A 12,658-nucleotide genomic window follows, 5' to 3' on the forward strand; every position below is an offset into this window, starting at 1 on the left:
ATTTGATGCTTCAAATGAAGTATTAAAACTTTACAAAAATGACTGTTAGCTGTCTTTGTACTGTCAAAATCAGGATGTATCTGACACATATACTTGAGTTTGACAGAATTTACTTTCTTGAGTCCAAGTCGTCTGATGTATTGTAGAAGGTGTGGCTACTGAGGTATTCTTTTGCTTCGTATTTACATATTTGGGACTTTTCAGTTTTTCTGCCTGATGTTTACTGGCAGCCAGGTTATAGACTTCTACACCAGAATATAAAACTCTATTCTGAATCCAAGAGAGGGATGCATAGTCAATATGAAAATTATTTCTGTAAGGGGCAGTCAAATGAAAACTGAACTCCCACCATAATATATGAGTACATCCTGCACAAGTGGCCTCACTATTGTTACATTTAGATATTGTAACCGCTGTTGTAGGGGAACGGCATAGAGCCACACCATAGATGCATACTGTTATGACCTTGGTTATTGGCGGACTGGTCTAGTATTTTCATCCAGCTATTGACATGGAGGCAAGCTAAGAACAGCACTAAGGTGAGGTTCATTTTTTGGTGGCTGTGAGTGCTAGGGAACATAAAATTCATATGTCTGCTGTGTATGGTTAACACTGCACATCCCTGACATTGGTGCATGAGTGCCAGAGAAGATTCTAGGAAGGGTGCACATCACTGCAAGATGATCTAAACCCAGGACAGGCCCTTCAAGCCATTACCCCTGATGTGATGGGGCGGATTAGTGTACTTATCTAAAAGACTCATGAGTAACGGAGGATAAAATTTGTGTTCGGGTCAGCGTTAGCTATGGCTCTGTGCACGCCATCTTCGAAGGCCATATGCATTACCAACAAGTTTGTGCACAGTGGGTTTCATATCACCTGACAAAGGAACAAAAGATGGACAGAACTGTGTTAAGCCTGATTCATCTGCTGTGGTACCACAAGGAAGGACATGTGTTTCTAGCCCATATCATCACAGAGGACATAATATGCTGCCATTTCATGCCTGAGGGCAAATGGTCAAGCCAACAGTGGAAACATCGCACATCTCCCCTGCCAGAAAAATCAAAAGCTGTTCACACTAGTTCCAATAAGGTCATGATGATCTTCTTCTTTGACTGAAGGACTCCTGTGGTTGTCAAGCCTCTTGAGTGTGGAAGCACAGTCAGTGTGCAGCACTACAAAGACACTTTGCCGAAACTGCAACAAACCATAAATTCAAAATGCTCGAGAATGCTGTCAGGCAGAGTCGTTCGATTGCATGATAATGCCAGCCGCACGCTGCCAGTCTGACAAAGGCTAGGCTCCAGCAATTTGGATGGAAACACTGCAGCATCCTCTGTACAGCCAGATCTTTCAGTGTGATTTTCATTTATTTGATGATATTTGTGTGGATTTGTTGGACAAGGAATTGTAAGAGTGGGTGCTGTTGTGGATCCATCAGCAGCTGACCGCATTCTAAGGAATGGAAATAGATTGTCTCATCTCCCAATGGGATAAATGCCTTAATATGTATGGCAGTTACTTTTGAATGGAACCATTCCACAGTCCCTTTGTTGGTTGCCCATCATACTTTTAATATTGTGGCTGTGGATTGCTAGAAACACATCATGTGAGGAAATATCAGCAATTGCTCTTATAGCTTACATTGCTGGAACAAGTAAGTAGTGTGGCAGTTAGCTAGTTCACAATATGAAGAGTACAGCTGTGGCTTATGTAGCTTACACCTTAAAAGAGACTTACCACACTACTGACGTATTAGAAACTGAGTGTTGAAAGTGAGTAAGCTAAAAAATATTATATTATTTCTCTATGTCTGGGGACAGCACTGCAAAATTGATTGATTGTGTTTCAAAGACTTGCAACAATTGAAAATGTTGGAATGTGTTGCTGGAGTGTGGTGACTGGCAGATCTAAGCATGCCTTCATTGTAATCAGAAGTATCTGTCAGCAGTACAACAAAAATTATAAGCAATTTTAAAAAGAAATGTTTCATTAGTAGTCCTCAAATGAAGGTACTGTATATTACAATAAAAAACATATTAAGTCTGAAGTTGTTAAATAAAGCAGGAGTGTAATCACCAGTAAGTAGTCAGTGTAAAGTAATGGTGTTAGATGGTACCGAACATGTGGATAGGTTTTTAGGGTTGGAGCAGGAGAATATCCAGTCACACTCAGGTTGGCAAAAGTTGATTTATTTCCCTAGGTCAGCATATATGTTAGAAATACAATGCTTACATTCAGTGGTGGGGATTGAACCACGTTCCTTGCTTCCTTGGGAGCAGTGCCTGTCAGGATATTGGTTAAAGCATGTAAACAGCAGTGCATTATGGCTTGTAGTAGTACTTGCATGTTGGACCGACAACTGACGCTGCTTGTCTTTTTGGCCAACCAGGCAGCAACTTGCAGCGAGGACGAGTGTCATCCAGGGAGTGTACTATGGCTACTGATGTGTGGCTGATGGCATGTGGCAACGGTAGTCACAAAGCAGGTCAGTGACTGGAAGGATCCTTGCTTGAATCGTGGCCTATAGGAGCTGATGCTGGACAGTACAGCAAGTGGTCCTGCAGAGTGGCAGACTTTATGACTGTACCAGAAGATGACAGTAAAGCGACGATGCTTCTCCAGGCCACACGGCAGTTGCTCGTTCCACACTGGCCATTGACTCTATCGCTTTTGCCAGCTGGATATAGTTGCCAAGATCAAGATTGTTGACATGCAGATACCTCAGGTGTCACATAGCTCTCCTGTAGCATTGTCGCAGAAGTATCCTGAATTTTGGTAACATTGCTGATTGACAAGCGAGTAGCCTTACAAATTTACTGAGGCTGGCTGTGATGGTGAAATGCTATGCCAGCTGATTACTTTAATCGGTGCCTCTATGCCAGCTGATTACTTTAATCGGTGCCTCTATGGCAGTGGTGGTTTGTGCCAGCTAGCTTCGCTACACTAATGGCAGATGAAAACCTGCAAGATATGGCAGCTTGTGATTCAACAGTCTGTTCTGCAAATATGTTTTTGTTTGTTTAATTTAAAACTTTGGAAACTCCAGATTGGAATACCAACAATATAAGGAAGAAGATAGATTGTTGCTTACCGTAAAGATGATCCCCATTTATGGCATCTCCAGTCTGAGCTGCCATAGACGGCATTGTATGTGAGAGATATACTTGCTTGTATGAATGTCTGTGTTTGGGTTTCCTTCTCTGATGGAGGGATTTGGCCAAAAGCTAATGTGTAAGTGTCTTTTTGTTGTGCCTGTCTGGAGCTTTTTCCTTATTCTATTAACATAAAACTTTTTGCTTTCTTTTTGTCACCAGTTTAATGGGAAGTAGGGAATAGGAAATTGAACTTCGTAATCTTCAATTAATTATTGAAATCGCGCACAACTCTTACAGGTGCAGGTGAACTGTTGTTCTGCAATTCAGTCCAAAGACTTGTTTGATAGCTGGCCGAGCAGTTCTAGGCGCTTCAGTCTGGAACTGCAGAACCGCTACGGTCGCAGGTTTGAATCCTGCCTCGGGCATGGTTGTGTGTGATGTCCTTAGGTTAGTTAGGTTTAAGTAGTTCTATGTTCTAGGGGACTGATGACCTCAGATGTTAAGTTCCATAGTGCCCAGAGCCATTTGAACTGGTTTGATACTGCTCTCCATGCTAGTCTTTCCTGTGCAAGCCTCTTTATTTCTGAATAACTGCTGCAGCTCACATCTATTAGAACCTGCTGCTGACTGTACTCATCTCTTGATCTCCCATTACCATTTTTAGCCCATCCACACTTCCATCAAATAGTAAATTGACAATTACTTGATAACTCAAATGTGCCCTATCAACAAGTCCCTTCTTTTATTCAAATTATGCCACAAAATTCTTTTCTCTCCTATTCTTTTCAGTACCTCCTCATTAGTTACCCAATCTACCCACTTAACCGTTAGCATTCTTCTGTAGCTCCACATTTCAAAAGCCTCCATTTTCTTTTTTTCTCAGTGGCTTAGCATCCTATATTTCACTTCTGTACAAAGCTACATTCAGACAAATATCTTCAGAAAAGACTTCCTAACACTTAAATTTGTATTTGGTGGTAAAAAATTTCTCTTTCTTCACAAACAATTTTCTTACAATTGACAGTCTACATTTTATATCCTCCTCTTAAATTATCTACTGCCCAAATAGTTAAATTCATCTACTACTTTTAGTGTCTCATTTTCTAATCTAATTCCATCAGCATTTCCTGGTTTATTTTTACTGCATTCCATTACCCTTATTTTGCTTTTGTGATTTTCATCAATACATCCTCCTTTCACGGCACTGTCCATCCATTCAACTGCTGCTCCAAGCCCTTTGCTGTCTCTGACAAAATTACAGTGTCATCAGCAAACTTCAAAGCTTTTATTTCTTCTCTCTGAACTACAATTCCTTTTGGAAATGTATTTTTGGTTTCCTATACTGCTTGCTCAATATGCAGATGAAATAACATCAAGATCAGGGATACACTACAACCATGTTCCTCACCCTTCTCAGCTGTTGCTTCCTTTTCATGCCCTTCAACTCCCATAATTGAAGAATGGTTTCTGTACAAGTTGCTCCCTGCATTTTACCTGTGCTATCTTCAGAGTTTCAGTGAATATATTCCAGTCAGCATTATCAAAACCTTTCTCTAAGTCTATAAATGCTATAGACATAGGTTTGCCTTTCCTTGACCTATATTGAGAAGTTATAGGCTCATTATTGCCTCGTGATTCCTACATTTTGCCAGAATCCAAACTGATCTTCGCCAAGTCGTCTTGGAGTGTGAAGGTATTTCCCCTATCTATCAAGTGAACTCTCAGTAGTATAATACCTAGTGCTACATAACCTCTTTTATTGTGACATCTTTGGTTGTCGTGTGTTCTGCCAGATATCAGCGTCGTACTTGCACGATATTTCGGTCACGTAGCTCGTTACCTTCATCAGGTGCGACCTGAGACTGCTCCTCCAGTGGACCTGGTCCAGTATTTATGCCTCTGGCCTTCCCCCTCCACCAACGGCTGCATGCGCTTCCTCTGTGGTCCGTGCCCATTCCCTGCGACCTGCAGGCGCGGACCACAGAGGAAGCGCATGCAGCTGTTGGTGGAGGGGGAAGGCCAGAGGCATAGATACTGGACCAGGTCCACTAGAGGAGCAGTCTCAGGTCGCACCTGATGAAGGTAACGAGCTACGTGACCGAAAAATCGTGCAAGTACGACGCTGGTATCCGGCAGAACACCCGACAACCCAAGATGTCATTAGATTGCTGGGAAAGCCTGAAGAGTTACTCTTTTATTGTATTTTATTTCTAATAGTGTTTCTAGGTCAGCCTTTTTTCCCTTGGAAATTTATTGAGTATTTTGAGATGGTAGGTGAGTGTAAGAGTACAGTATTCACATGAGAAAGGTGAACGGCGAGCTTATAAGATGTTCTTAAGCTTTTTTGGTAGAAGAGTCAACAAGTATGTTTTAATAATTGCTATTATTTGTATCATACTGTGTTTTCATAGCACTTTATCCAGTGGATAAATGTACTTTTAAATGTGGCTGAGATGTTTTATTTGTAGACTTCAAACCTGATAATCAATTACGTTTTCAGCTGTTTGGAGGAGATGACCTTATTTCATATGGTATTCATCTAGCTCCAGGACCAGAAGGTGAACAAAAACGTAAAGATAACAATGTGGCTGGTAAGTGAAAATAAGCTTTATGAAGACAGTTTGCTTTATGTATGAGTGTCATGCAGAAATTTATTTTGAACTATAATTAATTAAAGAGGTAAAATTTAATAAGTAATATTCATTCAAACAAGGAATATGTAATAATCTAAAGATGTACATATATTCCTAATTAGATATTCCATTGTTTGATTTTGTGTTAAGCTTTATGAAAATGCAGTGGCAACCAAGTGTTCGATCAAATAGAAATTTATAGTTTCACATTCGCCACTTCTTTTGATGGCATTTGATAAGGGAAACATGTCATAAACATATTGAATATGTGAACGAAGGTGCATAATAGATGTAACAGCATTTAGTCCTTGATATTGATTTTCTCTCTTCCACTGACCTCCCTTTCGCTCGCTACCTTCATTCCTCCCAATACCTCCTCTTTCTGACGTGAATGAAGCATTCGCTTCAATAAAACAAAGGCAGTACGAAAAAGATAGGAAGGACTGTAATATCTGTTATTTATATGGACAGCTTATATTTATAAGCAGAGTAAAAAACCCACCAGGTGAAATTTGGGCTCAGTATCCTCCACCCTACCTCTCCCTCCCTCCCTCCCTCCCTCCCTCCCTCCCTCCCTCCCTCCCTCCAGAATAGAAAATTCTGAAGTATGTGTGTACTAGGTAGTTATCTTTAGGCACATATGTGGATTGACTATTGGATCAGTGGCATCTGCTTCTTTCTTTCTTTAAGGAGGAAGTACCCAATATATTTCCAGAAACATGACATCTTTCAGAATACATAGAGTTAAGCAAAGTGGTTCCAAAGAGTATCAGAAGAAGAGCATTCTTGATACTGCTACTACACAGGCCCCTGATAAAATAGCATATTCTTCTAAATGTGACCAACTCAACCTAAAAAAGACTTCTGCTACAACATGTGAAGAAAAGTGGTTCATGTTCCAGTCCTCAAACTTTAACAAGGCCTTTTGCACTTTCTTTCATGTGACTATTCCTGTATTTGGCAAATTGAATGTTGCCCTTCAGACTTCTTCCCCACAAGTTTACTTTTTATGAGAACTTCTTATGGATTTGCTAAAGCAGTTGTTCACCAAGTTTGTTAAGCCCAAAAATGTCAAAATCTCCCTATTGCTTGGAGTTGAGTACAACTTGATTCAAAATCGAAGAAGTGATGATGAGTTAGTCATTCAGACTTGGATCATAATGAATGATCTTCAGGATGTAGATAAATCCCTTGGCATCACAGCAGCATCTGATTCCACCTGTCTGCTTTGACACACGACATCATTGGTATGGTGGAAATGGCTACTTACAGCACACACAAAATGGCAATGATGTCACTGCATACACGTGCCAACAAACGCAAACAAAAATAAAAATTACAAAATAAGTCTCATTCCAAAAATTAAATGGAACTAACAGGACAATTGCAGAAAATTGGGGGTTTAGGATGGGAGCAAGCTAAATATACAACAGTGAAAAAACACTGCACCATCCCAAAACAGATAATAACCAAAAAAGTTTAAATTACACCATTCCCCTATACAAATAAAACCCCACGAACTGTTCATTTTCTTTGTCCTGTGTATTTCAACAGCAGTTATTGATACACTCCTGGAAATTGAAATAAGAACACCGTGAATTCATTGTCCCAGGAAGGGGAAACTTTATTGACACATTCGTGGGGTCAGATACATCACATGATCACACTGACAGAACCACAGGCACATAGACACAGGCAACAGAGCATGCACAATGTCGGCACTAGTACAGTGTATATCCACCTTTCGCAGCAATGCAGGCTGCTATTCTCCCATGGAGACGATCGTAGAGATGCTGGATGTAGTCCTGTCGAACCGCTTGCCATGCCATTTCCACCTGGCGCCTCAGTTGGACCAGCGTTCGTGCTGGACGTGCAGACCACGTGAGACGACGCTTCATCCAGTCCCAAACATGCTCAATGGGGGACAGATCCGGAGATCTTGCTGGCAAGGGTAGTTGACTTACACCTTCTAGAGCACGTTGGGTGGCACGGGATACATGCGGACGTGCATTGTCCTGTTGGAACAGCAAGTTCCCTTGCCGGTCTAGGAATGGTAGAGCTATGGGTTCGATGACGGTTTGGATGTACCGTGCACTATTCAGTTCCTGTTGGAACAGCAAGTTCCCTTGCCGGTCTAGGAATGGTAGAACTATGGGTTCGATGACGGTTTGGATGTACCGTGCACTATTCAGTGTCCCTTTGACGATCACCAGAGGTGTACGGCCAGTGTAGGAGATCACTCCCCACACCATGATGCCGGGTGTTTGCCCTGTGTGCCTCGGTCGTAGGCAGTCCTGATTGTGGCGCTCACCTGCACGGCGCCAAACACGCATACGACCATCATTGGCACCAAGGCAGAAGTGACTCTCATCGCTGAAGACGACACGTCTCCATTTGTCCCTCCATTCACGCCTGTCGCGACACCACTGGAGGCGGGCTGCACGATGTTGGGGCGTGAGCAGAAGACGGCCTAATGGTGCACGGGACCGTAGCCCAGCTTCAGGGAGACGGTTGCGAATGGTCCTCGCCGATACCCCAGGAGCAACAGTGTCCCTAATTTGCTGGGAAGTGGCGGTGCGGTCCCCTACAGCACTGCATAGGATCCTACGGTCTTGGCGTGCATCCGTGCGTCGCTGCGGTGCGGTCCCAGGTCGACGGGCACGTTCACCTTCCGCCGACCACTGGCGACAACATTGATGTTCTGTGGAGACTTCACGCCCCACGTGTTGAGCAACTCGGCGGTACGTCCACCCGGCCTCCCGCATGCCCACTATACGCCCTCGCTCAGAGTCCGTCAACTGCACATACGGTTCATGTCCACGCTGTCGCAGCATGCTACCAGTGTTAAAGACTGTGATGGAGCTCCGTATGCCACGGCAAACTGGCTGACACTGACGGCGGCGGTGCACAAATGCTGCGCAGCTAGCGCCATTCGACGGCCAACACCGCGGTTCCTGGTGTGTCCGCTGTGCCGTGCGTGTGATCATTGCTTGTACAGCCCTCTCGCAGTGTCCGGAGCAAGTATGGTGGGTCTGACACACCGGTGTCAATGTGTTCTTTTTTCCATTTCTAGGAGTGTATATAATAACCCCAAAAAGTGTTATCAGACATTTACCTTGACCGATATAGTGCAACTGCAGTTGTCAATACCAAAAAACAACTCCTACAACTCTGAAAATTGGAGTCAAAATTGCACCAACTCAAATATCCCATACATCCCATACTCAGTACATCAGTTAAAACACAAGCAACAACCTACCATACACATACACAAAACCTCACAATTACTACAAAATAAAACCAAAACTACTTGCTAAGAAAAGCTTCTGGAAATACCACCTATCAGCCAACACACACACCACATATACTTGTCCATGGTCTGAACCACCAGAACTCTCGTCAGTCTCAATGTAGCAATAAGACCGAACATCTGCATGGCTTGTACCTCAGTAGATATGGGAATGGGAGGCTGGCAAAGCTTATACGTGACAGTGTAGTGGTTATGGGTTCACTTGCGGAAAAATTCCTGTGGTACTTGGTGTCAGAGCTGCACCTTTTTTAGGTTGAAGTCAGCTGATAGGTATACGTGTCTCTGTAACTAAAGAATCGCCTTCAGCAGATGTCATGTTTCCAAGAAGAGAAGGAAATAGCATATTTCATTAAAATCTGAGGTATTAGAGATGAAGTTAGTGAACTGTTTACAGACGTTGACTCTGGAATTATTGGTGTATCAGAGCACAGTTCAGAGGCTTCCTTTACCAGGATACAAATTGGCTGGCTGTTTTGCACGGACTTCATTGTGGAGTGGGGAAGTGGCTACGTATGAAAAAACAGTATTCCATTTGAGTCCATAGACATATCACAGCACTGCACTGAACAGATATTTGAATGTTGTGCAGGAGCAGCTGAATTTAGTGAAACTAAACTCCTAATTTTTGTTGTTTATTGGTCCCTTAACTCTGATTTAATAGCATTTCTGCTCAAACTAGAGAGGGTTCTTGATTCACTTTATAGGAAGTACCAGAAATTAATTATATGTGGTGACTTCAATATTAATTTTGTATGTGATAATGGCAGAAAAAGGATGTTGGTAGATCTCTTAAATTAATACAATCTGATGCAGCCTGTTCTTTCCAACAAGGTGCAGGGGAACAGTAACAGAGCCACGGACAATATTTTTATGCATTCTTAAATTACTAGGTGCAGATTCTGTTAGTAAAATGGCCATTCAGACCATGGTCCACAAATTTTAACACTAAAACACTTTTGTACTCTAACAAATGTCACATATATTTACAAACTACGTAGGAAAGTTAATCCTATGGCAATAGAGAGTTTTCTAAACCTCGTCCAGGAACAAGAGTAGTAGAGTGTGTATAATGCCGATAACATAGATGACAAATATAATGCTTTTATTAACACATTTCTCATGCTCTTTGACAGTTGCTTTCCATTCGAATGTTCTAAACAGGGTGCTAGCCATAAAAAGCAGCTCAGATGGGTGACTAGAGGGATAAGAACATCATATAGAACAAAGCGGAAATTATATCAAAATGTTAGAAGTAGTGACAATCAAGCTACAGTAGCCCATTACAAGCAGTATTGTAAGATGCTTAAAAAATAGTGTGTGTTACGCAAATAGAACTACACTCAGCTGGCGGCTACACGGGTAGCGGAGGCTGTGTGGCGTGGACTGGGCGGTTTTTTAGGTTAGAAGGCCTCGGGAAAGTGCGGTATGGGCTGCAATGTCAAAGGGTGCTTGGCAATTACAGGACGTGCTTGGATCAAGGAACAGTCGGAATTATAGTTGTAAATTGTTGTAGTTGCGCTGGAAAAGTCCCTGAGCTTCAACCGCTAATAGAAAGCACAGAAGCTGATATCGTTATAGGTACAGAAAGCTGGCTAAAGCCTGAAGTAAGTTCTGCAGAAATTTTTACGAAGTCTCAGACGGTTTTCAGGAAAGATAGATTAGGCAGAATTGGTGGTGGAGTGTTTGTGTCTGTCAGTAGTGGTTTATCTTGTAGTGAAGTCGGATTAGGCAGATTTGGTGGTGGAGTGTTTGTGTCTGTCAGTAGTGGTTTATCTTGTAGTGAAGTCGAAGTAGATACTCCGTGCGAATTGGTATGGGTGGAGGTTATACTTAACAGCCGAATTAAGTTAATAATTGGCTCCTTTTACCGACCCCCAGACTCCGATGATACAGTTGCGGAACAGTTCAGAGAAAGTTTGAGTCTCGTAACAAATAAATACCCCACTCATACGGTTATAGTTGGTGGGGACTTCAACCTACCCTCGGTTTGTTGGCAAAAATACTTGTTCAAAACCGGTGGTAGGCAGAAAACGTTTTCCAAGATTGTCCTAAATGCTTTCTCCGAAAATTATTTCAAGCAGTTAGTCCACGAACCCACGTGAATTGTAAATGGTTGCGAAAACACACTTGATCTCTTAGCCACAAACAATCCAGAGCTGATAGAGAGCATCGTGACTGATACAGGGATTAGTGATCACAAGGTCATTGTAGCTAGGCTCAATACCATTTCTTCCAAATCCATCAGAAACAAACGCAAAATAATTTTATTTAAAAAAGCGGATAAAGTGTCACTAGAAGCCTTCCTAAAAGACAATTTCCATTCCTTCCGAACTAACTATGCGAATGTAGACGAGATGTGGCTCAAATTCAAAGATATAGTAGCAACAGCAATTGAGATATTCATACCTCATAAATTGGTAAGAGATGGAACGGATCCCCCGTGGTACACAAAAAAAGGTCCGAACGCTGTTGCAGAGGCAACGAAAAAAGCATGTGAAGTTCAGAAGAACGCGAAATCCCGAAGATGGGCTAAAATTTACAGACGCGCGAAATTTGGCACGTACTTCGATGCGAGATGCCTTTAATAGGTTCCACAACGAAACTGGTAGAAAATCCGAAGAAATTCTGGTCGTATGTAAAGTACACAAGCGGCAAGACGCAGTCAACACCTTCGCTGCGCAGTGCCGATGGTACTGTTATCGATGACTGTGCCGCTAAAGTGGAGTTATTGAACGCAGTTTTCCGAAATTCCTTCACCAGGGAAGACGAATGGAATATTCCAGAATTTGAAACACGAACATCTGCTAGCATGAGTTTCTTAGAAGTAGATACCTTAGGGGTTGCGAAGCAACTCAAATCGCTTGATACGGGCAAGTTTTCAGGTCCAGATTGTGTACCGATTAGGTTCCTTTCAGATTACGCTGATACTATAGCTCCCTACTTAGCACTCATATACAACCGCTCTCTCACCGATAGATCTGTGCCTACAGATTGGAAAATTGCGCAGACGCACCAGTGTTCAAGAAGGGTAGTAGGAGTAATCCATTTAACTACAGACCTATATCATTGATGTCGGTTTGCAGTAGGGTTTTGGAGCATATACTGTATTCAAACATTATGAATCACCTCGAAGGGAATGATCTATTGACACGTAATCAGCATGGCTTCAGAAAACATCGCTCTTGTGCAACGCAGCTAGCTCTTTATTCGCACGAAGTAATGGCCGCTATCGACAGGGGATCTCAAGTTGATTCCGTATTTCTAGATTTCCGGAAAGCTTTTGACACCGTTCCTCACAAGCGACTTCTAATCAAGCTGAGGAGCTATGGGGTATCGTCTCAGTTGTGCGACTGGATTCGTGATTTCCTGTCAGGAAGGTCGCAGTTCGTAGTAATAGACGGCAAATCATCGAGTAAAACTGAAGTGATATCGGGTGTTCCCCAGGGAAGCGTCCTGGGACTTCTGCTGTTCCTGATCTATATAAATGACCTGGGTGACAATCTGAGCAGTTCTCTTAGATTGTTCGCAGATGATGCTGTAATTTACCGTCTAGTAAGGTCATCCGAAGACCAGTATCAGTTGCAAAGCGATTTAGAAAAAGATTGCTGTATGGT

General features: G+C 42.4%; 1 protein-coding gene across 10 annotated transcripts in view; it reads left to right on the top strand.

Moving 5' to 3' along the window:
* LOC126353812 (heat shock factor protein-like) overlaps positions 1-12,658 on the top strand; it is a 200,957-nt gene that overhangs the window by 176,347 nt on the left and 11,952 nt on the right. For all 10 annotated transcript variants that reach the window (XM_050002917.1, XM_050002919.1, XM_050002924.1 and 7 more), the window contains one exon: positions 5,602-5,692. In XM_050002917.1, coding sequence (XP_049858874.1) covers positions 5,602-5,692 — 91 coding nt within the window. The remainder of the gene's footprint in view (positions 1-5,601; positions 5,693-12,658) is intronic.

The sequence above is a fragment of the Schistocerca gregaria genome, chromosome 3, assembly GCF_023897955.1.
Source record: "Schistocerca gregaria isolate iqSchGreg1 chromosome 3, iqSchGreg1.2, whole genome shotgun sequence".
In the NCBI taxonomy this organism is placed as follows: domain Eukaryota; kingdom Metazoa; phylum Arthropoda; class Insecta; order Orthoptera; family Acrididae; genus Schistocerca; species Schistocerca gregaria.